Source organism: Neofelis nebulosa, chromosome 16, assembly GCF_028018385.1.
Source record: "Neofelis nebulosa isolate mNeoNeb1 chromosome 16, mNeoNeb1.pri, whole genome shotgun sequence".
Lineage (NCBI taxonomy): Eukaryota > Metazoa > Chordata > Mammalia > Carnivora > Felidae > Neofelis > Neofelis nebulosa.
The window spans coordinates 62,929,901-62,957,828 of NC_080797.1; the positions used below are offsets into that span (position 1 = coordinate 62,929,901).

The 27,928-nt window shown below is 51.3% G+C and overlaps 1 protein-coding gene and 1 long non-coding RNA gene across 5 annotated transcripts in view; both read left to right on the forward strand.

The window, feature by feature from the left end:
* The window catches only part of ABR (ABR activator of RhoGEF and GTPase), a 183,588-nt gene that overhangs the window by 35,753 nt on the left and 119,907 nt on the right, over positions 1-27,928 (forward strand). Inside the window, exon 1 of one of the 4 annotated variants that reach the window (XM_058702894.1) lies at positions 3,463-3,725. The exons of 2 other annotated variants lie outside the window; for them this stretch is intronic. Coding sequence is in view for 1 of the 2 variants with exons in the window: in XM_058702892.1 (XP_058558875.1) it covers positions 9,061-9,121 (61 nt within the window). In the remaining variant the exon portion in view is untranslated. Of the gene's footprint in view, positions 1-3,462; positions 3,726-8,461; positions 9,122-27,928 lie in introns of those variants that run through there. One more of the 4 variants, XM_058702892.1, reaches the window with a different exon arrangement.
* Positions 14,689-25,968, forward strand: LOC131497018 (uncharacterized). The gene is made up of 2 exons (XR_009254718.1): positions 14,689-17,479; positions 17,797-25,968. It is a non-coding gene; the product is annotated as an uncharacterized LOC131497018 (long non-coding RNA).

Here is a 27,928-nt window from a genome sequence, read left to right on the forward strand (position 1 = left end):
GAGAGAGGGAGACACAGAATCCGAAGCAGGCTCCAGGCTCTGAGCTGTCAGCAGTGAGCCCGACGCACGGCTCGAACCCACGAACCCTGAGATCATGACCTGAGCCGAAGTCGGACGCATAACTGACTGAGCCACCCAGATGCCCTGATTAGTAAATGATTTAATACACAGAGTCCTTAGATCAGCTCTGCCACAATAAGCACCGTGTGTTTGCTGCTATCACCCTTATTATTATTATTCCTCTGCCCATCATTGACAACTACGACCTCCTCCCACCGGTCCCATCATTTCAGGGCAGGGAGGAGCCCTGGGAATATTACCTATGCCAGTACATCCTTCCTAGGCAGCAGCTAAGAAGCTGGCGGGTAGCTTTAGAGGACTAGCCATCTGGGTTACTGACCCTAGGGGCCTAGGGTGATTTTTCTAGACCATGATAGAGCCAAGGCCCAAGAAATGAAACCTTGAGTAAAAATTGGGTGTTTTGTCTCTTTCTTTCAGTGAAGGGAAAATGAAAAGGAATCTTCTTCCTTTTCTGCATGTGCCAAGCAGACTGGGCGACTCTGGCACAGTGCCTCCAGGGCTCCCTGGGCCCAGGGGCCTCCATGGCTCAGTGCAAGCAGCAGCCACAGAGCCTGCTGTCTGTCTGTCTGGCCCTCTGTCAGGCAGCCTTCAGACCCTCTCAAGCTAGGTCCTTGGGAAGACAGTCCAGAGTCAGTTTCCACGTCCTTCTCCCATCACTGAGCTGAAAGCAAGATTTCTCATCTCTGATTGGAGGGACACCAAAGTAATCACCGGAACCCAGTGAGTGCCAGCGCCCGCCGACAGGCCCCCAGAACAGGGGAGTTCAGCATTGCTGCAGGCAAGTGGCATCTTGTTTCTCTGATTCCCAACTTCTGTCCCCTGCCACACAATGGGAGGGGAGACTGGACAGGTGCACACCCAGGGACTGCTTTTCTTTTCCCAGAGAAGAGCTGCAATTTGCCTCCCTCCTCTAAAAACAAATGTAATTGCAAATTTGGGACGGGCCCACGAGAAGGACTCTGAGAATTGAGACCAAAGTTCCCTTAGTGGGCTGAACCATTTCTTGGTTTCTATTCCATTTCCATGTTGGAGTCTGATTGGGTAGAAAAGAGTGCAGCATTAAATGCTGGCTGCTTCGTAAGGGAGCCCTGTACATTGGGGAGTTTTTAGTTGGGATTTCATGTGAACAGTTAGGAACTAATTAGAGCAGCAATTCTCTTGCCCCAAATCTGATTCTAGGATCCTGTTGTTTTTTTTCTGAGTCTTTCCAGAGAGCGTGACCCTTCTCATGACATCCCAACCAGCCCAGACAGTTTTGTTTTTTGTTTTTTTTCTCCAGCTGGTGGAGCTGAGCTGGCTGAGGAGTCTATACTCCCTCATTCCAGAGTCTTTGTGACCAGGAACATATTTGGCCATCCATTCATTCATGTACTCATTCATTCACTGAAACCACTATTTCAGGGTGCTGGGGTTACAGTGGTGAACAAGAGAGAGGTGTTTGGAATCCTCTTGGAGGGCTCAGTCTAGCAGGAGAGACAGACACTGAGTGGTTTACAAAAGCACCAAGTAACGTGAAATGCAGGCCTCCCTAGTCTGGTGGTTAGGGAAAGCTTCCTAGCAGAAATGATATTCAAGTTAAGATCGGAGGGAAAATGAAGAAATGTCCAGGCATTTTAGCTGGAAATACCATCCTGTGCAAAAGTTCTGAAAAAGCAAGAGGGACCAGGGGACTGAAAGATGAAGCTGGAAGGAAGTAAGGGGCCAGGCCACAGGGACTTGTGTGCCACCAAAAGGATGTGGGTCTTTATTCTGCCAGCAGTGGGAAGTGCTCTAGTTGCTGTGGGTTGCTGGGCAAGTTTTCCCTCCAACTGACCATTCTGTGTTGACGTCAGCCTCATGAGCTTGGGACTGTGTAAACTGACAGACTCAAGTCAAATGTGACCACTGTGTGGCTTGTTTTGGCTATTGCAGCCAGACTTTTGTTCTTTTCCACTCTCCCTTTGTTAGAATACATGTCACATGTGTTGGTTTCTTATGTCAGCTGCTGGCACCAGACTGTGTTCATGAGACTAAGCAGACTAGCCCAGGACAGAGTGCAATGAACTTGGGGAAGGAGAAATTAGGAGTTACAAGGTTTTATGACTAGAACCTCAAAGTGCCTTATGTAAAAGATGGGTGTTCTGGGTCAGTTCAGGGAGAGAAAGCCAGCGCTAGGTTGAATCATCCATGTGGGAAGGATGGCAGGGTGGTCCCTTGGGGGAAAGGGGTGACTGGTCTTCTGTGATTCTTCTTGGACACTGTCTGCTGTTCCTAACTGTCTGAGTTAGGCCGCCTACCCATCCGCCTCTCCCTTCAAGGGTCATGACTGCCCAACACAAGCTGAGTACAGGTGTATACCCAGCTTCTGGGAAGGGGCATCCCTTGTGAAAGTGGCCCACTTCCTCTCTCCTTTTAAGATTATAAAGGTGAAATTTAAAGAGGACATCAATGGAAGAATGATGGGGAAAAGAAGAGGGGGTATGAGCTTGCCAAGAGACCATCTTCATTTTCCCCCTAACCAAATAGTGTTCTCAGCACTTTGACATAGTGTTCTCAGCACTGTTGGGGACAGACATTGTTTGGGGGAGTTCTGCATTTTGCAGGATACTTTAACATCTCTTGCTTTAAAATGGTCCTACAAAAAAAAATAATAAAATACTCCCACACATTTGCAAATACTTCTGTGGGGCAGTACCAACTATCCCTCCCCTGATTGAGAGCCACTGTTGCAGTGTTTACAGGCACAGGATACATACACATAGCTGTGCTCCAGGTCCCGCAGCTAGCAAGCCGGGAAACTGGAAAAATCACCCCCCCCCCCCACCCCATTTGAGAATATCCTAGAGAAGCTTTTGTCAAGTGGGGTGGTTATTCTTCCTGGGCTACTCATGGAGGTTCCTGATGTCTCCTGACCCCAAATGGAGTTCCTCCTGCCTTCCCTAGCCTCATTACTCACAATGGTAGCCTGGAGCTCAGGCAAGGTTGAGATTTGAGTACAGGCATTTCCAGGCCTCTTGTCTGGACTGTGGCCAGGGTTGGCAGGACCGTGTCTGGCGGCTGAGGTGCTGCTCTGTTGGGCCACCAGATGGCACTCGGGAGCCCCCCGCCATCTGCCGCAGGACTGCTGGTGGCAGGAGTGACTGCAGAGGGAACTTGCCTTAAGGAGGCCTGGTCCTTAAAGAGACAGGGCCACACAACCGCAAACTTGCACGGTAACCCCAACACAAGACTCCCATGATGACAGGCACCACTGACTAGGCTCTGATGCTCCTTTGTCGTCGCCTTCCTGAATGTCGAGCCACCACCTCTTGGAGCCAATCTCCTTGACAGCCTGTCCTCAGCCCCTGCGGCCACTCCTGGGCCTGACAGGGACAGGGCCAGCGTGGCTGGTGGCGTCACAGCTCCTGGCAGAGCAGCACGGGGCTGGGATGCATCTGCAGAACTCTGGCTGAGAGAACCAGAAGCACAGCCAGCTTCAGCGGAATGGTGGCCACAGGAGGGCAGAGAGCCAGCCTGTGAGCTTTGACCCCAGGTGGACATGCCTCTGCTTTACTCAGAGCTGATAAGGTTGGAACCGCTGAACTTTCTCTCTGGACTTTGGGGACTTAAAGAATCCTTCAGTCTGTTCTGCTGGCTTCTTTCCAAATGCTGACGGGGATGCTGTGGTGAGTAAATTAGGAAGGGGTCTCCATACTCTACTGTTGAGCCCTCTGATCGACTCTTTAGGAAACCTTCTCACGTTGACCCCTGGGGGGTGCGATTTGAGTCAAGTTGGGTGAGGAGGGCCACTTTAGCCGGGGGTTGGCATGAGACCCTCCTGAAATTGCATATAGTATAGTATATACTTAGCGTAATCTAAGGCAGCTACTGTGTCCAAGAAGCTGGGCTCGCTGTGGCCACTGGCCATGGGAGCTGGGCATGTGGGTATGTGTGGGGAGCTCCATGGCTACAGGGAGTTGGATGTCACTGTGCCTTCTCCTGGCCATGCTGCTGAGGGAGGCAGCAAAGGGGTGAATGCAGTTCTCTGGTTTATGTCTTGCCAGGGCTGCAGATATTTCTTACAACTCAGGCTGACACAAAACTTTGGGAGAAAGAAATAATTGGGGAGGGCTTTGAGTTAATCTGTGCTATCTGTAGATCTCACTGTCATTGGCAAAGCAAGGAGGCTGGGAAGAGACAGGTCAGAAGAGGACAAAGGCCAAGCCTTCTCCCTAAGAGGTGACCCAATAGAGGCCTGGAGAATTTTCTGCTTTCCAGGCCCTAGGGGTGAGGGTGAATTTCAGAACAGTAAATGCTGCTTTACTGTACCAAGGTAAAGAAAATGAAGCAAGGACCCAGAAACAGCCCTCCCACCCAAGGTCGGCTAGGAAGCAGAGTTTATAGTCTGGAAGTCATCTGCCTGATCTACCTGGGTACCCACCTACAGACTCAAAAGAGATGGGAAAGGTTCAAGATTGGCCCAAGGCATAGAAGCAGTGGGGTTCAGTGGGGACTGGAGTTCAGGAAACTGTCACTGGATTGATTGCATCTAGTTTATCTCCAGAGTCATCTGCCCTGTTGTAGTAGATGGGGCTTTCTTTGAAAACCAGCTCTGTTTTTGCTTAATCATTGGTGGCCCTGGAGGGGAGGCGGGGGGGGGGGGGGGTGGGCACGTTCTGGAATGACACTGCTTTGCATTCCCCCTATGGCTCCAGTTTCTTCCTCTCTCTGAGTTTAGCTTCATTCTGTTCATTCATTAGTTCACTCTTATGGCAGCCCAATACAGAGATTACACACCTGGACTCTGGATTCAGCATCTCAGTTCATTTCCAAGTATTACCAGCTACTAGCTGGCCAGTGACTTAGCCTGTCTACTTCTGGGGTAGGGAGCATAGAGCAGTGCCTATCTCATTGGCTTATTATGAGGATTAAGTGAGATAACCTACATGAAGCACATAGAGCAGGGCCCCACACTTAAGACGCACTCAGTAAATGTTAGCTGTCATTCGTTTGATTTATTCAACCCGTATTATTGAATGCCATTCTGTTGGGCTTTGGGCAGGAAGTCTGATCTTGGGGCACAATATGATTATGGCTGCTTTACAGTCTACCCGAGTCAGTCATCCACTGGGCAGAGTGCTGTGGATACCCCAGTGAAAAAAGATGCAGTTCCAGCTTTGAAAGAGCTGATCTGGCAGGAAGGATACAAAGTCTTGGGGTTTTTTTGGCTATCATAGTCTGACTTTTGTTTTTGTTTTTACTTTAATGTTTATTTATTTATGAGAGAGTGTGAGTAGGGGAGGAGCAGTGGTGGGGGGACAGAGGATCTGAAGCAGGCTGTGCATTGACAGCAGCGAGCTGCTGGGCTCGAACTCACAACACTTGAGATCATGACCTGAACTGAAGTCAGCTGCTCACCCAACTGAGCCACCCAAGCGTTTTTGTTTTTTTAATTTGAAAGCATAGGCCCTCCATCCCCACCTGTACATCCAACCTCTGCACACTGGTACCCCCTGCCAGCTCCAGCATGGGAAGAGGTGAATGGACATCCTTTTCACCAGCAGTGACCTCTAGGTGATCAAGGAAGCAGGGACTCCTGGAGCCTTCCTGTTGTGCACAGTGGAGCAGGATTTGCTAACAGTGAGGAGGCAAGAAAAGTGGAGATACCCGGTTTTGGCTGTAAGCACAGTCACCCTTTTTCCATCCTGGCTGAGTGGCTGGTAGAATCAAGTGTTGGTTGTTGTGAAGGCCGTGAGTGGCACACCTGGGAATTAAGGGCAAGGCCGCTGACCTTCAGAATGGGATATATCTCCTTCCCACTCAGCCTCTCATCATCAGCCCAGCACTATGGGCAAGGCAACCGACCCTTAAGTCCCCCTTAAATCAACGGGTGGTGAGGCAGGAGCAGGTGGTCACCAAGGGAGGTGGGGAATTGAGGACAGCCTACCTGCAAAGGTGGGGAGTGTTCACTCAAAAGCCTAGACAGAGAATGGTTAGTGTGGGCTGCGAGATGAGGTGCGTTGAGTGCTGATTCAGTGCCTTGGGGTACTCAGGCAGGTCTGCACTTCGCTGAATCAGGGCAGTCTGCACAGGAAAGCCCCTCCGCCACTCTGAGAGATTGGGGTTGTTGGCAGAGCACTTAACCTTTGGCACAATGCAGATGAGAATGATTATTTAACTCCTTCCTTACTAGGAAGTTGGATTGGGTCTCTCCAAATTCCTCCCCATACTTAGTGCCAGGAATCTGGAGACTTCTGTTCCGGTCTCAAAACACCCTGGTGCTCAAAGACCCACACACCTGTCTCCAAGCCAAGAGTCGGGCTGTGTGGTGTTAACCACCTACTGGAAGCCACCAGAAAAGGCATCAAGGGCATCTTGAGGTAACTACCCTTTCCCAGGACACGTGTATGAAACTGTGTGTGGAGATGGTGGAGGGCTGGAAGGGTTTACTTAGCTGCTCAGTGCCTCAGGCTTCTCATCTAGAAAATGGAGGGAACAGAGATGACATTGAGGTTCGCAGTGAGATAATCTTGTAAGCAAAGCACTAAGATCCAAGCCAGGTGTACCGCAGACATTCTCTGTTAATTATTAGAAGTGTTCCTCCAAGATTCCTCTCTCCCTGTACCCTATATTGTGTTCTGGAGCGGGAGGTCCAGGACAGGATTGGACAGAATGTAGGAGAAAAGCAAACTATGGCAACGCTAAGGAGAGCAACTGTAACATTTTAGCTTGAAAATGCTGAAAATAGCGTGTTCAAGCCTTTGTAGATAAAAATGTAAAATGTATGCAAATGTATGTGTCTCACGCAGAAACATACATCTATGGCCTCCTCGCAGTCAGTTTCCGGATGTGGCCATCAGGAAAACCCCTGCTGATACAGAGAGGGCCCAGGCTGCCTTGATGGTGGTAGTGGTTATTGGGGAGAGGGCAGTGCTGCTGCTTCCCTGGGCTGAGCTCCTGTTTCTAGCTTTCTTCTGGGTTCTGTGCCTTCTGAGACTTCCACGTGGGAAGAAGAGAGGCTCTGGGCCCCTCTCTGCTCCTCCACCCTCACCATCCTCCCTCCGGTTCCTCTGAGAGCTCAATTTGCTTCCTCTCCCATCCTGGCTCTATTTCTGGAGCATCTCATTGGAGATGCACAGCCCCCTCTCTGCCAAGCTCCAGGTGCCTGCTTGGCCCTCCCAGTCTTGTGTGCAAGTCAGGGATGGTGGGAGGGTGACAGCTGAGCAGGGAGGGGCCGCAGGAGACGGAGGCAGAGTCTGAGCCAGGAGGGTTGGGAAGGGGGAAGGCTGAGTGGATGCAGGGAGGGGCCAGCATTACCTCAGAGTTGAAAAACACCCACTGCAGCCACCTGTGGAGGCTTTTCACACCCTTCCCCTGCACCTTCCCAGGGGTTCACCTGACCTGCTGTGAGTTGGAGGCCTCTACCCAAGCAGCTGCCGGAACTGGCTGCAGGCTTCCGTTCAGCATTACGGGTGAGGGTCTGCTTCTCTCCTCAAAAGAACTAGATCTGTGCTTGTTTGGAATGATGAGGAAGGAGCCCTGCCCCCATGTGGATGGGTCCCAGTAGAGCTGGGTCCCATGAAGGCTTTGCCTGTCAGCTGCTTGATGATGGGGGCTGAGGGGTGGGGAGGGTGTGCTTCACTATCAGAGACCTCACTATTTGAGGTAAAACTAGCATAAATGGCTCAGCGCAGGGTTCCCTTGGTGGGCCCACTGCTTCGCTTCTCTTGGGTTCTGGAGAGGAGCTTCAGCGCCCCCTGCCCTTGCCCACCCTAGCCTGGTCCCTCCTCCAGGGTCCCACAGGACCATATCTGCAGCAAAGTTGCCTTGGGTCCCATAGAATCGGCACCTAGGAGGCCTAAAGCCCTCCGCCACCATCCCCTCCCCCAACCTCTCCACTGCTCTTGCGAGGTCTTAGAAGGAATTTCACTTCCTCAGGTTTTGTTCTCAGAGGCATCTTGACCCCAGACTTCCCTCAGCTTGCATGTGATTATATATACAAGGTATGCCTCCTGGGCTGCGGCTGTGGATCCCCAAAGAAGTCTCCCGGGGAACCCAGGGAAGACCCTGGAGGCTCTCCTGCCCCCAGTTGGTCCTCCACTGCCCCTACTCAACCCCCAGCCTCCCGCCTTTCTCCAGCCGCCGCCCTCTGGTGTGTAGGGCAGAACTGCCCGGCTTTTAGGTCACGGGTGTTTAAATAGATGAGGTTGTTAAGGTTTGGAAGCAAAGAGTTCCCGCGCGGCCGAGGCTTTCCGCGGGCGGGCAGGACATTAACCCCGTCAGCGCCGTCCCCCAGGCTTGTCTAGGGGAGGGGCCTGACGGCCGCACCGGCCCCAGAAACTGCGCTTGGAGATCCTGGGGTGTCAGGTGATGTCACCCCTGCGGGGCCCATAGGTCTCCCCGCGGCACTTAGTCTGCGGGTTGCCATAATTCGGCTGAGCGCATTGAGGGGAAGAAGCCGAGCCTGGGCCTGCACCGCAGCCCGGAGACCCCCGCGGGACCACTCCTCCGTCACGGGCTGGAGCCCCTCGCGTCTGGGCGTCCGTGGGGACTGGGGCTGCTCCCCGCACCCCCGAACGGGTCTGGAGGCGTGCTGCGGCGGGGGAGGGGGCGCGGAAGCCTCGCGCCGATTGGTCGCGGCCCCCGCCCCCCGCCCCTGGCCGCGGCGCAGCCCCCGGGAAGTTGCTAGTCTGCGGGCGCGCTGCGGGGCCGCCGCTCGGGGATCCGCAGCGGGGCTCGCCGAGGCCACTGCGGCCGGAAGGGCTCCCGGGGGCGCTCGCCTGCCCTCGCCCGCCCTCCCCTCCTCTCCCGGCAGCTCCGGCTCCTCCCTGCTACCTGTTTCCCTGCCTGCCCCCGCCTCCACCCCGCGCCCGGCAACTTCGGCCTCCCGGGCTGGCCGCCCCTCCCGGCTCCCCGCCGGCCCGCCCGCCCGCCGCCCGCGCCCTCCCTCCTTTGTTGTGCGATGAGGGTCGGGTTTCCGATCTGACGGAGCCGCCGCCGCCGCCGCGCCGAGCCGCGGGCATGGAGCCGCTCAGCCACCGGGGCCTGCCGCGCCTCTCCTGGATCGACACCCTCTACAGCAGTACGTGTGCGCTCGGGCCGGGGAGGCCGGGCGGGAACGGGCCGCGGCGCCCCGACGGCCCCGGGGCGCGACCGCCGGGCTTGTCTGGGGAGCCCGGCGCGGGCAGGGGGCTGCGGGCGCCGCCGGCCGGGTGCCAGCGGGCCGGGAGGCGGGGAAGAGGCGTGGGTCCCCCGCCATCGGCCGCAGATGAGGTCCCCAGAGCGGACTTGGAGCGGGTGGGGGGCCAGTGGACCGACGGGGCTTGGAGAGCTGTGTCACCCATTTCCCACCTGTTGTGTAACTGAGCACTCTCCAGCCCCCAGGAAGGCGAGCCCTTGTAGGGGGCTCTCTCCGCTTCCCGACTGACTGCTCCTTCTGTCCACGCTGAAGCAGAAAGGCCATTTTGGCAAAGTCCTTGGCGCCTGAGTTTGTCACCTCGGGGACATCCTGGGGTGTTGTGTGTTTTGGGGTGGAGGTGGGGTCGGGTGGGAGGGTCTGTAGGGGCAGATCTCCATGGGGGCCATTTGGATTGAAGGAGCTGAAAACCTCGGGCTCAGCAGTCTTTCCTGCTAGCTTCATCGCCACCCCCACCCTCACCACCCCCCAAAAAAGAAAAAAAAAAAAAAAACCTCGGCTTTTCCACCCCCTCATTCCCAAATCTGCTTCGATCATGTGATTGCTCTTGCACTGCCGCTGGGGATGTGTAACTGATCACTCGTACATTCTGGGGGCTCCCCGTGAGCACCCCCACTTTACACCTTGCCTTGCTTAGGTGACTAAAAGCCCTGCGCTTCTCTCCACCCTCCCTTGAGACATCTTCCCCAAAGCTTTCAGTGATTTAAGAAGAGGGTCCTGCAGGCCCCTGAAGAAGCCAGTGAGTGGATTTTGCCCTCTCTGAGCACTTCAGTGGGGCCCTCCCACTCTCTTGCTATGTCTCCTAGCCCAGAGTCCTGAGGCAGGGGGCAGGGGTTGGGGATGGCAAGCTCAGTTTCTGGACTTTGGATGCCATGGGACAAGGACATTTTTAAGGGTTAACCTGGCTCCGATACCTTGTTGACGGTTATATGGGTGAGGAGAGGAATAGACAGGGATGGTGCCTTGAACCCCAAGGCTTTGCCCTGGAGGCCCCTCGGTACTCAGTATCCAGCCTCTGACCTCTGTATCCCCTTGGGTCCCCATCATTCCCCTCACCTTCTTCTCCTCCCTCTTCTCCCTCCTCCTCCTTCTCCATCCTCTTTTCCTTCCTCTGCCCCCCCCCACCCCCCCTCCATAGGAGCTCTCCTTGTGATGGTTCATTCCACTTTGGCTTTTCAACATCAAAGGGGCAAAGCCAGATCCCCTGGGTGTCAGTCTTGCACCAAGCCCAGCCACTCCATCTGCTCCTTCCCCTGCAGAGGCCAGCATCCGTTGGGTGAAGGTCAGGGCCCATGGCTGTGTGGCGTGTGGATGCACGTGTGTCTGTGTGAATGGGGGCACACATCTGTTCAGAGCCTTGCTGCAGATCAGCTCCTGACCTGAAGGAAGGATTAGTGACCTCTTAGCTGTGCTCTTGCAAATAACAGTAATAACAATGCCTCATATTCACATGCTACTTATGTTCCCAAATATTTCTGGCTCTCTGGCGAAACCCAGTAGTGGTTTCTGTATTTCTCAAAGCGTAGAATCCTATGGAAATCTGTGTCTGACTTCCTCTCTATTGCCCTGACAAAGACTCCCTAACCTAATTATTTCCAAGTTTTCCTACCACCCCTCCCCCTGCCACTTAGAGCAGGGAAGCAAAATTGTCTGAGGTCTCCTTGAAAATTTCTGACCAGAGGAAGATGGGACCTGAAAAGGGAATTCGACTGAGGCCTTCTTTAGGGGTGCCTGTTAACCAGCCCTGACTCAGGCAGACAGGCATCTGAGCTGTCTGCTATGCTGCTGCCCCAGCCCCTGGGCTCCTGGGGGCAGCCTGGAGGGGGGAAGGCACTGACTTGGCAGCAATGTGAGGAGTCCCTGCCTCCCTCCTCAAAATGGCTTATTTGAGAGCCATAGAATGAGGCTTCCTGGGGAGGTGCTGTGCAGTCATGTTTGGGCTGTTAGCCATGAAGTTTCCTCTTGACAAGAGCCTAAATTAAAACAAATACCCAGGCTGTCATTTGCCTGGCAGCAAGGTTTTGTAGCTCCCGGAGGAAGTTCCTCTGCCTCTCAGAAAGCTGTTTGCTTACAAGGCTCACAATCCTGGGGTGGCAAGTCCCCACAAAAGCTAAATCCGTCAGGAATTGTAAAGGGGAAGTCCCCAGGGCACAGGGTGGCCTGTGCATTTCTTAGAGATGTGAATGACCCAGTGATAGAGGCCCTTCCCAAGTGCTGCTCCTGGTAACAGTGATAATAGCATATCCTGAGGACCCACTATGTGCCAGGCACTATGCTAGGCTCTCTCCATCCATCCTCTCCAGACCACATAACTGTGTGAGACAGGTAGTCTTATCTCCATTTTGCAGAAAGAGGGGCTTGGTGAGCTCAAATCATTATCCAAAGTCACGTAAGTGATAAGTGACAAAGCTGCAGTTCAGATCACACCCTAGGTTGGTGAGGAAGACTCTTAGTGTCACCTAGATATGTCAGAAGTTGCTCAAGGCCTTGGAATGTCATGGAATGGGGGACATCTGTCTCTTTGGTCCTCTGTGTTCACAGGATTCTTCCAGCAGGATAAGTGGACTCTGAGCCCAACAAGAGTCCACTTGCCTCTTGTAGGAACCGGGGGCTGGTCCTGGAGCCAACGTGCGGGTGGTTGAGGCTCTGAACTCACTGAGGTTGATGGTTCTCTCCTCCTAAGATGCCAGGCTGCCAACCGGCCCCTCCTCTGACTTACTTCTTGCCTTTGGAGTTGTCAGCTCATTCTTTGTGGCTTCAGCATCTATCCCAGGAGAAGTATGTGCATTTTCATTGCAGGTTGGTAGTCATTTGAGAAGAGGTGGGCAGCAGGCCCCTCTCCCCTGCGGTAGAAGTCCTGAAGGGCCACGGTGATGGTGATTTGTCTGACTCAAGGAGACGGGTTGACTCCCAGGGGCCAGTGTGATATGGGACTGATGGGAGCAAGGTCTTTGCTCCTGATAAGCTGGAGTGGCAGACAAGGCTTCCAGCCATCCCACTTCTTGTCTCTGTCCCAGTCATTTTCCTATGTCACTGTAATAATGTCAGCTTTGCTCCTCAATGCCTTGCCTAAATTCTCTCCCTGGAGCTGGTGTGATTCTTTCTGTAGGGCTGTGTCCTTCATTTTACCTTCTCTGTGCCTTTCTCTCATCACCTTTTCCACTAAACACATCACTTCCTCTTGGTTTTTTTCTATACCATGGAATTAGACTGGATTAAATTAAGCTCTGTGAGTGGTGCCTGGGTGGCTCAGTAGGTTAAGTGTCCAACTCTTGATCTCAACTCACATCATGATCTCACGGTTCATGAGTTCGGGCCCCACGTTGGGCTCTGAGCTGACAGCTCCAGAGCCTGTTTGGGATTCTCTCTCTTCTCTCTGCCCTTCCCCTGCTCATGCTAGCACACATGCGCATGCTCTCTCTCAAAAGTAAACAAACATTAAAAAAAATTTAAAAACGGGATAACAAAATGGGGAGGGTGCTCTGAGCCTGTCCCTCTAAGTGGATACCACCCTCCAAACAGATCTGAATTGAGGCATGTATGTGCCCCAGGCAGGCAATAATTTGGCACCTCTTCAAGTGGAAAGTCTTTCGTCTTCTACCCCAAACAACATTTGCAAGGGATATTTCAGTCACTCGTGATATTTTCGCATCCCTTATAGACTCAGTGCCCCATCCAAGAGCCAAGAAAGCATTTGGGGCTGTGGGGATACAAACCCATCTCCAGAGCATCATGAGGCAGCCTAGGTTTCTCATCTCACTCCCATATTAGCCACACCAAGGACCAGGCTGCTGGCCTGACACAGACTGTGTGGGTCTGATCAGAGCAGTGGTCTCACAGAGGCCGCCTCAGACCACCTCGGATATGCTAGTGAGCACCTGCAGATGGGTGTTTTCTTACCCTCTGAATGGCCCCAGTCACTTAGTCCTTCTTGTTAACACCAGCCCATTATTGTCATGGCTGCTGGAGTCTCGGAGGTGGGGCTGGCAGAAGGATGAAGTCATCTACTCCGAGAAAAATTTTTGTGATTGTGATTGTTGCTGTTGTTCTTTGGCAAAACGGAAGAAATGACAGGAACATTTGTGAAGAATTAGCTAAGTGGGTAGCAGACGGGGGAGTAGTGAGAAAACTCATTCTGCCTCACTCTTGCAGGTGCGATGGAAGACTTGGGGCCGTTTTCTGAGGTGTGGTCCTCTCCCTGGGGGCAGTTCTGGTACCCTGTGCACACTTCTCTGTAATATGAAGCCACGAATGTCTCTCGTGGACACCATGTGGGTTGACGAATGTTTATAAGGTGCTTTGTAGGTGAGGAGTGCTGTTGGACTGCCCTCCAATCACGGCCGTCATCACGAACAGGGGTCCGTGAAAGGCTTGCTGAGGAGTGGCAAGGGGCCGGGAAAGGGGGAAGGGGGCTGGCAGGAACAGAGTGCCGGACCCAGTTCTTAGGTAGTGCCTAGGCCAGCTCCTCATGCGTAATGAGCCCTCTGTAATTTTCGGTTGCATGAGTGAGTATGAGAGGGAAAAGAAAACTCTTGGGTTCTTGGCTCCTTAACTCCTTACTCCACCAGAAACCCCAGAAACCGATTCATTGGCCCATTCACAAGTTTCCAGCTGTGTGGATTTGGTAATTGTAGTAGCTTGTAGTAGAGTCGGAGACCCCCCAAGGGAGTCCCACATGTTGCTAGGGCTTGTGATTGTGCAATTGGAAGACTTCACTGCCAGGGCTGGTGCTGCAGCTGTTTGGCTCAGCTTGAGCCCTTTGGGGGCAAACCAGGAACTAGGCAGCTTCACAGTCAGCTCCACATCCATCACTGTTTTCCTCTGCTGGGCCCCTGGCTGTGGTAGGTGGAGGTGATCCATGGGGCTCCAGTACCCATCACATTCTACCTACAGGCTCTTAGAACTTTCCACTGAACACCAGTAGGAGAGGCCTGTAGCTTAGCTGTCTCCAGAGCAGAATAGGAGACATTGATTTTAATTTGTGGCCTTGGTCTGCTTCATTTGCATTTCTTTGGGCAAGATCGGGTCAGTGGGAGCCATGGATACCCTTGACTGGCAGTGGGAGTGTTCTACTTGTTTCTGAATCTTGGGGAGAACCTGTCCAGACCCTGTAAATGTGAAGAAAGAAATCAGGGCAGTAGGCAGACTTATAGAAATGGCCCCATATGGAGATTGGGGCTAGATGCTCAATCCAACCCCCTGCCCAAGAGCCCTTAAAGGTGGGCCAACTGGTACCATGACTGACTGGATGGAGAATAGATGTTCTCTGTCCCAGATTCAGACCTTTTTGGGGTCTCTCACTCAGTTTTCTCTGTACCTATGCTTCATTCCTATCTTCTTTTCTCCCCTTCCTTCCCTACCACACACCAGAATGAAAACTGAATATGGGTTTACTAGCCATATGGAAACTAACAGGACCAGTGTCTTCAGGAGATGGGGCAGATGAGGTGGGTTCTGCAGTGACCTAATTGATCAGATGCCATTTCTCTCTTTTCTCCACCCTCACTTCTGATGCCTACATATCCCTCTAGACCACAGATAAACATGGAAGATGATATGGTCAGGCATTTTGCCTAAAGGTGAGCAAGATCTCCAGAAAGTGTTGGGTGGATGGATGGAAGGCCTTGGGTGGACCAGTGCTGATGGAGCTCAGAGTTTTTGTCACTCCGGATGCCATGGCCACTGGCCTCTCTGGTATGTTGGCCGAGCTGGTGCTGCGTAGAAAAGCCCCGTATTGACTAAGGATCTGTGGGTTTACTCAGGGCTGTTGGGGGAGGACGTGGCCATAATTACCTTCATGGGATTGAAGGGCTGATCCTATTAGCATGTTGGGCTAACCCCTTCCTCCTGGGCATTGCCTCCTGGCCAGCAGCAGGGGTTTAATGGATCAAGATTACGGAGACCAAAGATGTCGTATAATTAAACTCAGTTATTTCCCTACCTGGGGAACATCTCTATCCACAGCAGCAATTGATTTCCTCACTTGTGGTCACCCTGTTCAGCTGCAAGTTACCCTGGGCCTAAACAGCCTGTGGGCCATCTTTGTGAATGAGTTTCTCTCTTGAAGGTGCAGTTTTAGGTGAAAAAACCCCTTCTGAGAGTTTTGGGGTCAGAGTGGCAGGGTGTTCTATATGATGGGGGCCTCTTTGGGAAACGTGTCTGGGTTCCACAAAGGTATGTGGAAATCTCACCCTTGGGTCACTCACGACCCCTGGGCCCATGAAAAGAAGCTCGTCAGTCTTGCTTGGTTTGTCAAGATTAGTTTTTCCATTTGGTCTAAGAAGAACGGATGTGACATATAACCAGCCCTACTACGTGCCAGTTGCTGTGCTACATACTTTCCTTGAATTATCCCTAACATCCCAACAAAGTAACTGTCATTATCCCTCCTGTTTTATAGACAAGGGAACAGAGGCCCTGAGAGGTTATTGCCAAAGGGCTCCAGTTTGAAGTGGATTGGATTTCGGATTGCTCTGATTCTATGTGTAGCCTTCTGGCAGCAATGATGATGATAGCCAATGCTGTTGAGTACCTACTATGTGTCGACACTGTCCTAGGCATTAACCTTACTGTTATCACCAGTCCTCAACAGGCCCTACTTTATGAGGCAGGAATTGTTATCTGTATTTTATAGAGAAGAAATGAGCTTAGGGAAGTTAAGTAATTCATTCAAGAGAATGAGAGCTTTTAGCTTCTAGAGCTAGAAGACAAGCCAGGCTTTGAGCACAAGGTTGGCTGGACTCTGAACTTTGCTTTCTCCCACACTCCCTGCCTTTCACAGCATTGCCAGTGAGGCCCCCCCTTGGCCAGGTAGTTTGTGGATGTTGATTGATCTGTTCACCTCTCTAGCTAAAATGACAACTGTAAAGACAGGCTTGGCTCCCCCATGGGGTTCAGAAAGCTCTCAGCCTTCAGGGGGCCTGTATGTGCCCATCCACTGGACTACCTCTTCCTAAGGAATGATCCCAAGGAGATCTCCCCATGGGCACTTGGAGCCCGTATCCCACCATTACCTTATCCCTGGGATTATTGGCAAGAAACACTGATGGCTAACCAAATTAAATAATTAAATAAATAAAATAAAGTTTGAAGGGAAAGAGAGAAAATAGATTTTGGGGATAGAAATGGAGTACAGCTAGTTCCCAGTTTCTAGAGCAGAGCAGGGCCAGAGGCAAGGAGATGAGAGCTGGAGGAGGAGAGGACTCGGCAGAGCTACGCTGGCCTCACTCTCAGGCCTTTTAAAATTCACCTCCACAGTTTCCAAAGGAGAATAAAGGGCCCTCAGCCCTAAATCAGGCCACTGCATACCAAGGTCCTTTGCCGAGGCCTAGGGCCAGTTGGGCTGCAGATCCAGCCTCTGTGTTTGAACTCACCCACGCGCAGCATGCTAATGATGGGCTGATTTGGTGCAGACCCTTCAGCCCCTCTCCCCACACCCCCACGGCCCCAGAGCCCAGAGTCCCCTGCTGAGGGGCAGCCTGTGCCTGGTGGCTTACACCCTAGTACATGGTTGCAAAGAGGGTTTGTGTGTGGTGAGTGTTCTGGATGGGATAAAACGGAGGAATGCCCTGCCCTGAGCTGAGAACCAAAGCCAGAAGGCACCAGTGGGGAGGAGAAGGGGGGAGCTCCCTGACCCCATTCTCTTCCTTTCCCCTCCCTGCCCACAATTTCATGGGCAGCTTACTTCCTGCACGAAGCCTGTAGGCATTTTTAGGAGTCCTTCTCTGGTTAGGTGTGGGGACCCATGAACCTTCCCCTCCCTTGCTCCTGTTTGTAGAGGAGTTTCTGGTAAGAAGTTTCCATTGCTTCTGCCTCCCTGTGGTTCCAGGACGCAGCCAGACCAGAGGCTCAGCCTGGACAAGATCCATCTTCTAGGTGCAACCTTGTGGCGTACCCCCATACCCCCCGAGCTTTCTCCTGGTCTTCCTGTGCTTCCCGCCCTTCCCTGCCCCCCAGCCTCCACTGTCTTTCAAGGGAAGAGACACCACTCGGGGAAGACTGATGAAATGGGCTGCCCAAGAATTGAGAGGGCCTGGTGATGGCGATCCTGTCCTTCCAAAGAGGACGCGCTTCACCCTAGTGCTTCTCCACAGGTCCTTCTGTGCAGGTCGGAACAGTGGCCTTACTGCAAGCTGCTCAACTCCTTCCTCACCTGAGCAGAGCTGGGGAGTGCCCGTTTAATAACCTGCTGCGGTAGCTACTGTTGTCATCTCTGTGTCATGAGAGAGGAGCCAGAGAGCTAAGGTGGGGACCTCCAGGGTGTAGCATGAAGGGCAGTGTGCTCATGGGTGACCTGGCCAAAGGAGTCGACTCCTCACCATTGGAATGAAGTTAGCAGTGGGGACACCCATCAAAGGGAAGACTGGACTAGGTGAATGACTTCCTAACTTGCAACCTGAACGCAGTACCTTTACATTATAAGCACGTGTGCAGAGCAATACAAAATTTCACAGGGCAGTACTTTCTGCAACATTTGCAATGCACTTAGATTTTCATGCCCTTTTATTCCATTCAAAGCAAACCAAGAAAGTGCTGATCATGACCTACTACATTGATTTCAGGACCTGCAGTATGAAAACAGTGGACACGATGATCTCAGAGGGCTTTTATGAACCGTAAGGAATAATAATTTACCAGACCGCAGTCATGTATATACCGCTGTTGTGATTTTCGCCAGATTTACACAGTTCTGTTCTTATGGACTTAGCGTTCTTCTTCAATTTGATTTGTTGTTTGAAATATAACTTAGAAAGAGAACTAGTGAAAATTCTGTACCGCTTGCAATAAACCAAAAGTTACCTTACCAATAAACACGCTAAAAACTAAACAATGTTGCTAATCCTAATTATACGCTGTTGCCCTTGGAAGGATCTAGGTCTGAGCCTCCCCAGCGGTTGTTTAAAGAAAAAGGAACAGAAGATAGAGGGATATTAAAGACATGCCAGTATCAAACAGAGTCTTTCTTCTTCAGTAACAGGGAGATTGAAAGGAATCAAGAAGGGAATAACTTTCTCGACATGTGCTTGAGTGTGCTTTAATGCAGGGCGGCTAGCAAGCAGGTGCTAATCAAAGAGCCCCTCTGCGGTGGCATTCTCTACTTCTATCTACCCAGAGCCCTGGGCTCCATCGTTCCCGTGGTGGGAGAGGAGAAGAGAAAGATGATTTTCTCCCAGGAACAAATATACTAGAGCAGAGTCTCAAATTCTGTCGTGCATTTGAATCGCCCGGGGATCTCGTTAAGACGCAGGTTTTCATTCAGTAGATCTGAGGCCTGAGGTTCTGCATTCTAGCAAGCTCCCAGGGGATGCCAATGCTGCTGAAGGTCTAAGGACCACAGTTTGGGTAGCAGAGCTCCAGGCTCCTTGATTCCCATCCCTGGGAGACTGACTGCACTGTGAATCAAGTCAGTCCCTTCTGAAACTGGATTCTAGCCAGATGAAAGGCAACCCATGACATGTGTCTCTTTTGAGCCCCCTTCTCGATAAAAACAAAAAGAATGAAGCAATTGATTGGACAGTCTAATGGGCACCAACCAGACTTGAGCTAGTGTTCGTATGTTCACGATCTCATTTAATCCACCCAGTAAACCTGTGAAAGTTTGTTACCCTCATGCCAAGGATGAGAAGAGAGTGTGGCCATTGTGGTTGGCTTCTGCTGGGGATTTTTGTCATGGGGGTCTCCTGTGTTCACCCCCTCCCTGTGTGGCAGGAGCTCAGGCATCTGGTCTTTTCTGAGTGCCACTGTCTAGACAAAATCTGTGTCCTCCCCACCCCCCTTGCCCCCTGAAGGGCCGACTTCAGTGTTAATGGAGCAGAATGCCTTGGTTGTTAATTTTCTAGTGCATCATCGAGAGGGTTAATGAGAGACCAGCTGGTGTGCCACTCAGCCGTGTGGAAGCACCATTTCCCCTTGATTTAGGTGGACAAACATTCTGCAGACCCCATGGCAGCTCCTGACTGACGTTCCCCCTTTGGGCCTGGATGGTGCCCACCTAGATGTGTCAGTGGGCACTGTGTGCCATCTTAGTGTGTACAACCTTCAGAGACTGAAAGCAGGAGCTGGTTCTGTCTCCTGCTCCCTGGAGGGGAAGGACAAGACACAAATTTGACGTCTGAAATGCTCCTTCTGGCCTGGGAACGCTGTCTTGGCTGATCCATGCCATTATAGCCAGGACCTTGCAGGGGATGCCTAAGCACCCCCAAGTCCCTTCTCTGATGTCTCCTGAGGCGCCACTGGCTTTCCATGTGGCTATAGCTATGATAAACCTACTTCCATCTCCTCTCCTTTGCCCTGGGGCATTTTCTCTCCACATTAGATCCAAACTGCCTTCAAGATCCCCCATGCAGGGGCAGCTGGGTGGCTCAGTTGGTCGAGGTCTGACTTTGGCTCAAGTCACGATCTCAAAGTTCATGGGTTCAAGCCCCACGTCGGGTTTTGCATTGACAGCAGGGAGACTGCTTTGGATTCTGTGTCTCGCTCTCTCTCTCTCTCTCTCTCTGCCCCTCCCCTGCCCGTGCTCTCTTTCTCAAAAATAAATAAACATTAAAAAAAAAAAAGATCCCCCATGCAGGGGGATCCTCGCACTATCCATTCAGATTTCTCAGTACCCCACAGCCACGCTCCATGTTCTGGTGAACTCCCATCCAACCTCAAGCCTTGCTCAGCCTCCCACCACCTCCAGGAAGCCCCCTACCCCAAGCCTGATTATAGTGCTCACCCCAGTGAGGTCCCCAGCTCAGAACCCTGCTTGCTCTGGGCCACATCGTGGAGCACTTTCTTACCTGTTGTTTTGTAGTGTTTACCTATATAGTGTTTTGCATCTGTTGTCTTTTCTTCTCTGCCAGACTCTAAACTCCTTAGAGGCATGAAGAAGAATAACAAAGGCTGCCATTTATAGGGTGCCTGACACTGTCCTTAAGTACTTTGCAATGTTCCATTTAATCTTCCACCTCCCGTGGAGGTCCCAACTATTTTTATCCAGTTTTATAGATGAGGAAACTTTCTTTTCAAGATTCTAGACACGTCCAACAGCTTTCCTATAAAGGGCCGAGCTGGGCTCTAAACCCAGATCTGTGTGGATGCCCCAGCCTGTGCTCGTCAGTGGGGGTGCCCAAAAGTCAGGGCTCTCAGAATGAGAACTGTATGTTTGAAACACTCCTCTGCCTGCTCTGTCCAGTTTGAGGACTGGCTCTGAACCACCACACGCTTCTCCCTTTCCCACACACCGAGCCGTGTCCTGAAGATGTGGGGGCTTGGAAATGCTCCGTGATTGGTAGAGAGGGTATGAAGACATAGAGGGTTCTGGGGGACCCAGGTCCATCATACAAGAGAATCGTGGAGCAAGGAAAATGCGAGGAGGCAGCAGAGCTGGGCCTGAGGAGGGCAGAAGGGCAGTCAGAAAAGGATGTTGGAGAAGGGCGCCTGGGTGGCTCAGTCGGTTAAGCCTCTGACTCTTGATTTCAGTTCAGGTTATGATCTCACTGTTCTTGAGATCGAGCCCCATGTCAGACTCTGCACTGAGTGCAGAGCCTGCTTGGGATCTTCCTCCTCCCTCTCTCTCTGCCCCTCCCCCACTTGCACGTGCTCTCTCTCTCTCAAAATAAATAAAATAAATATTAAAAAAAAAAAAAAAGAAAAGAAAAGCATATTGGAGAGACCAAGCCCGTGACCCTCTCTGGACCCCAGCTGTAACTCAGGCCTCACTCAGATCAGGGCATGTTAATCAGCTGGGGAATCTTGTGAAAATGCAGATTCTGACCCAGCAAGCCTCTGCTAGGGCCCCCATTTGGCATGTCAAGTCAAGCCCCCAGGTGATGCCCATTTGGGGTAGGAAGGACCTGGACTCCTCCAAGCCCTTTTGGAGGATCTGATTCAGTCACTTGCCAGTCTAGCACCTTCCCACCTCTCTCCTTTCTGCAGGGTAAAATCTAAACCACTTATCATGGCATGGGAGCCTTTTCAGACACTGTCTCCAGCCTCACCTCCTGGTGTTCCCTACCACACTCGTGACCCTCCAGCCAACCTGAAGTCTTCATAGTTCCTCAGGCACCCCATGCCCAGTCATCATTTGGTATTTTTTGCACATGCTGTTCCTTTGCCCAGAGGAACACTCGTTGGCCTTTCTCAACCAGGTGAGGACGAGGTTGAATGTCACTCCTTGGGAAGTCATAGACTGGGGAGTGGGCTCTAGACCTAAGATCCTAGCTCTGGAGAGAAGTCCCCAAAGGTTTCTAGAATCCTTCCCTGTCCCAGCTCCCAGCAAAGGTCATCTGTGGTCCCTGGCCTTGCAGAGGCATGGAATCAAGGTGACTTAATTATCCTTAATTGAACACTCATTATTTCTTGCCACCTTTGTGTAAAAATAGAGCTGAGAAGTACTGAAGTGAAACCCCACCTTGGAGTCCCAGGGGCATGGGGCCCCTCCCTGGGAGGGTGAGAGGGCACTCTTTGGAACACGGGGAGGCCCTAGGCCATCTGCGCAAGCTCTGGGGAGCTGGCCTTGTGACCTGGGCCGGGGCTGCCGGGGCACTGTGGTCATGCCCTGGATTCTGAGAGGCCAGCCTGACCCTCCTGTCAGTAGTCTTTTTTTTTTTTTTTTGAGGGAGAGTTTGAGCAGGGGAGGGGCAGAGAGAGAGGGAGAGAGAGAGAATCCCAGGCAGGCTCCACACACTGTCAGCACTAAGCCCAATTCGGGCCTCCAACCCACTAACTGTGAGATCATGACCTGAGCCTAAATCAAGAGTTGGATGCTTGAACCAACTGAGCCACCCAGGTGCCCCCTGTAGGTATTTTTACAGCTGCTTTCACTTTAAAGTTTTTCTCTGGGCTGTGGAAATATTTCAGGACTTCCAGAGGGGTTTCCTTTGGTGCTTCCTGAGTTTTCTCCTGGGCTTTTTGCCTTCAGGTTCCAGCCCCAGGCAGGGGCTGCTTCTGGAAGGGCTGTGGGTGTGGCCCTGGCTGACCGCAGCCCTTCTTGGAACCTCCTACCCCCTGGTCACCCACCCTCCCCCTCCCAGGGAGGCTCCCTGTTTGCATTGGTTTGCTTTTGCTCTTGCTCCCCCTTCTCTGGGAAAAATGGTTCTTCCTGCATGCACACCCCCTTTCCAGGCTGAGGAGCACACTGATTGTAGGCAGGTAATTGAGGTCTCAGTTTCTCTGGCTCTACGTCTGTTCCCTCTTCTGAGAGGAGCAGCTGGAGGGAAGCGATGTGTTGCCTTGTCTTCCTCACCTATAAAATGGGAACAACATTACCACCCCCACTGACAGGGTTGCCAAATTTTTCAGCAAATAAAAATGTAGGATGTCCAGTTAAATTTGAATTTCAGATAAACAATAAAAAAATTTTTTTAAGTATATTATATCCCACGCAATATTTGAGATATACTAACATGTATTTGTTACTTATCTGAAGTTCAGATTTCACCGGGTATCTTGTATTTTATTGGTGTCTCTGCCACCAGGTTGAATGGCATGTATGTAACACTTAGCAAGGGACCCATCTAGATGTTCCTTGCTCATTCCACCCAGGCACCCCTTTTGAGAGAACATTTCATGACTTTCTTCTCTCCTCTGTGCCACTCCCTGACCCCTAGAGGTGAAGCTGATGAGAAGTTTCTGTGGGTTTAACACAGAAGTACTGTGAGATGGTTTTTATAGACTGACACAAAAAATAGTGATGTGATTAAGGGGGAAATGCCAGTGATAATAGCTCTCACTTACCTAGCACTTGCTATATGTCCTACGTTGTTCTAAGCATTTTATGCATGTAAGTTCCCTGATTCTTGACAATAATCTTGTGAAGAAGACTCTTATCTCCACTTTACAAATGAGACCACAGATGCATAAATTAGGCAAGTGATTTGCTCAAAGACGCTTAGCTCGTAAATGATGAGCTGGGAAATGAACTCAAGCAATTTGACTCCTGTGGTCTTGCTCTTTAATAGGACACAAGGCCGCATCTTGCCTACCAACAGCCACGCTAAGAATGTGAAGTTACTTTCAGGTCAAGAACATGGAAACCTACAGGGATGGTTTCACAAAGCAGGTGATAACACAGCCTGCTCCCAGAGAGAAGAGTGACTTCCTTGTTTCCCCTGAGATCCCTGGATGGAAAGAGGGTTTGGCCAGGCATGAGGACCTCACACCAGGGTCTCTACCCACCTGCTCACCACCCCCTGAATGTTGTGGAGACACTGGCCACATGCCAGCCTGTCACCAAGAAAAGAGACCCTGACACATCTCTGTGTATTTGCTGAGAGGTTGTATAAAGTGAATGTCCCCAAGAGGCCCGGGTTCCAGGCCTGTCTGAGGCCCATGCCTGTAAAACCTAATTCCAGGTCCTTTCCAGATTTATCAATTCACAAATAATTATGTCACAATGGGATGTCTTCCTTCTCCTTGAGAATCTTCATGATTCTCCAGCATAGAATTTTTTTCCCTTTGTAAAAGGAATGCATGTAGTTAATGAAGACTAGAAAAATGCCTAAAAATAGAAGGGAGAAAATCCAAGTGCCACTGTCCCACCCCCTGAGAAGAGCCTTCCTCTTTGCTCTTGTTTGTCACCCAGGGTCTGGGCATGTAGCCCAACTGTGTGCTCCTGGCAGGAGTGAGGCTGGAGGCCAGGGCATGACAGAAACCCCTGACAGCCCCATGTCCCAGCACCAACCCTGGATGCTTGTGCCAAGGGGGATAAATGTGAAAGAGGGTCTGGAAACCAACAGGTGGCATCTCCCCTTCTCCAGCTGGCTCTTTCAGACATGGCGAGGATCAGGTGCCCACAGATACTCTCTCAAGGTCATCACATGCCCACCTGTCCACACCCCAGCCCATCCCAGGGGCCACAGTGTGGAGGTGCCCGCTGCTACAGGGAGCTGCCTCGGCCCTATCCCAGCTTGTGGCTGTGACCAGTGTCCAGAATGTGTATATAGGTAGCATTAGTGGCTCTGTTTGGCTAGAAGCCTAGATCCAAGTCTCCCCCACCTCTTTTTCTACCGCATGCCTCCCCTAGACCCAGTTTCTCCATGTTGTGGTCTTTCCTCATTTTCCAAAGGTTGACTCCAGTTAATTCAAAGAGAAATCTGAGACCAAGACCTTTGTCTGTTGTCTCTGTTACTAGCTTCTTCGGTTCTCTGCCCTTTTCTCCATGTCCCCTCCCCACCAGGTCCTCAAGGGACTGTTCAGTAAGTACTTATTGGCAGGTTCCAAGAGGCCGTGATTTATCCATCTGGAGACCAGAGTCCCCAGCCGGTTACTTATTGCCACATCCATCAGGGTCCAGCAGGAAACAGGTGGCACATTCAGCTGGGAAGTTTGGGGAGAGCTTAAATGGGACCATGACCAAAATGTGGGCAGAATGAGGGGAGGGTCTGGTTCCCACACCGGAGGCACAGAGGCCAAGTGTGAGACTTGGCAGGAGCTGCAACCTCCAATCAAATCACACAGCCTGGGTGGCCCACAGGGAGGGGCTGGGGGGAGAAGTACCCCAGCCTCAGATCCTCCCTTCCTCTGATTTCTCTGGGGCAGAAAACAGGGTAGAGAAGCAGGAAAAAATGGGCCTGGAGGGGCACACGCCAGAAACTCTCTGAAGTTTTCCCCATCTGCAAAGCGAGGGTTATGAAACCCGCCCCGTGTATGTTGTGTGGTTGCTGGAAAAATCAGCTGAGACCATGAATGGGGACAGCATGTGTGCCTCATACTCTTTTATGCCAGAGTAAGGGATAATTGTTATTATTGATAAACACTCACTGGGTACCCCCCACGGAATGAGGCTTCCACTTTCTCATTTCTGCTTGGGATCCTCTAATCTCCAAAGGACATGTGGGTAAAGGAAACAGAAATTGCAAAATTGCAGAAGCCTTCCTCTGAATCCCAGAGCCCTGCTTAATGTTCATGTGACATCGGGCAAGTCGTCAGTGAGCCTCTCTTTAGTGAAATGTACCTCATTGGGCCGGTTTGGGATTCACAGGAGCATGGATACTGTCATTACTATTAGCCAGCCTTGTGTTGGGGGAGGTGTCGGTTAGAGGATCTAGGAGGCAACCTTGACCCAATTGGAAAGACTTAACTTCCAGATGGGTAGGGCTTTCTGAAAGGCCCAAGATGGGTGCCGAGGCTCCCAGAGGTGGTGTAGGTAGGCTGGGGGTCTGCATGGTTCTCTAGAAGGCAGTGAGGCCTGGCTGCTGCCTGCCCACTTCTCTCAGTCAGAGCACTCGTCAGCAGCACTGCATAGAGGCTGAAGGGGTCAAGGACAACAACTCCATCAAGTGACAGTGTCTCCCCTGGATAAGTGCCCTACCTCGGGAGACTTCCATATAACCGAAGATTTGTTGACTGAACAAATGAATGAATGAACAAATGAATGAATGAACAAATGAATGAATGATTGATTGTTAGTCTGCATTACAGGTTCTCCTTAGAACCAGAGAGCCTTAGATGTGAATGTTGATTCTATGAAGTCATTACATCTTGTAACCCTGGGTTTCCTCATCTGTGAAATCAGGGTATGATTCATAGGAATGGTGTAGTTGCAAAGCTGACGCTTGATTAAATACAGTTACACAGGGGCACCTGGGTGGCTCAGTTGGTTAAGCGTCTGACTCTTGATTTTAGCTCGGGTCCTGATCTCAAGATTGGAAGAATTCTGTGTAAGAGTCTCTTTCCCTCTCTCTCTGCCTCTCTCCTGCTTGCACACCTGCACATGTGCATGCACGAGTGCTCTCCTCTCTCTCTCTCTCTCAAAAAAAAAAAAAAATTTTAAATTCAGTTACATAACGTGCGGAGATGCCAGGCCCATAGATGCACCCATTAAATGTCACCTTCTGCCCTTTAGCAATACAGGAGACCACAGGCACTGTGGTCACAGGCCCTCAGGGCTCTGTTCCTGGCAGTGTTTGTGCTTTCCTGTAGGGCCCGCCTCCCTGTCTCCAGGCAAGGCCTGCTATGGGTCCCTCTCCTCTCTGTCCTAAGAGACCTATTCTTTCCAGATAGCACCCCTCCCTGGTGATGCCATCACTCACAGGGGCCTCAAGTTCAGGGGTAGCATCCTTCACCCTTCAGCTGAATCCAGACCTGACAATGTCTGCAGGCTCCAAGGTGTGGGTCCCTGATCTCTCTCCTCAGCATCACTGACCCAGGCCCAAGGTCATGGAAGCAGCTCCTAATATTAACAGTAACCATCGCTGACCTATATTGAGTCCTACTGTGCACAGGCACTAATCAGTTAATTCTCTTGGATTCACTAGGATCCCCATAGCTGGCATAGCATTTCAGAGTAACTGATTTCCCTTGTGGTCCTACGTACTTTATGCATTTCAAAACATTCTTCAGAAAAAGGTCCATTCACTTCACCAGATAGCCATGGGTCTGTGGCACAAAAGAGTGAAGCGTTCCTGCTCAGTCCCAGAGCAGTTCTGGGTTCCTTGTGCTCTGAACAGAATTCAGCCTTCCCTGGGTAACTCTGGGCTGTGGCTATGACAACGGCCTTCACTGAACTGGGAGGCAGGAGACCTGGGCTCTTCTCCGAGCTTGGCTGCTCTCTGGCTGTGTGACCTTAAGCAGGTCCTTGGTGCCCTTAACTGTAAAATGTAATGGTTGGATTATCCCTATATGGTTTTTCTTTCTATTTTCTATATGAAAATATAGCATATATACTAAAGGGTATATAAAATATCTAGGCTTGGTTTAATAAAGACGTATGGGGCGCCTGGGTGGCTCAGTCGGTTAAGCGTCCCACTCTTGGTTTCGGCTCAAGTCATGATCTCACGGTTTGTGGGTTCAAACCCCACATATCAGGCTCCATGCTGGCAGTGTGGAGCCTGCTTGGGATTCTCTCTCTCCCTCTCTCTGCCCTTCCCCCGGTTGGATGTGTGCCCCTCCCCCACATGCACGTGCACTCTCTCAAGACAAATAAATAAGCTTAAAAAAAAAAAAAGACTTACAATACAAATACCCATTTGTCCTCCATTAAGCTTTTTTTTTTTTTTTTTTTAATGTTTATTTATTTTTGAGAGACAGCATGAGTGAGTGGGGCAGGGGCAGAGAGAGGGAGAGACACAGAATCTGAAGCAGGCTCCAGGCTGTCAGCGCAGAGCTCAACATGGGGCTCGAACTCAAAAACCACAAGATCATGACCTGAGCCGAAGTCAGACGCTTAACGGACTGAGCCACCCAGGGGCTCCTGTCCTCCATTAAGTTTAAAGAGACATTTGCCAGGCAGGAGAAGCTGCTGTGTGCCTCACTGTGTTAGTTTGCTAATATAAAGTGCCACAGACTGGGCTGCTTAAACAACAGAGATGTGTTGGCTCACGCTTCTGAAGACCAGAAGTCCAAGATCAAGGTGCCAGCAGGGTTGATTCCTTCTGAGGCTGTGAGGCAGAATCTGTTCTGTGCCTCTCTCCTAGCTTCTGCTGGTTTGCTGGCAATCCTTGGCTTGTAGATGTATCACCCGGATTGACCTCTGCCTTCCATTTTTACATGGTGTTCTCCCAGTGTCTCTGCATCCAAATTTCCCCTTTGTATAAAGAAAATAGTCATGTTGGATTAGGACCCACCCTAATGACCTCATTTTAACTCGATTAGCTCTGTAAAGACCATGTTTCCAAATGAGTCACATTCTGAGGTACTGGGGGTTAAGACTCTAACATATCTTTTTTAGAGGACACAATTCATCACGTCGCACTCACCCTCACGGCCCCC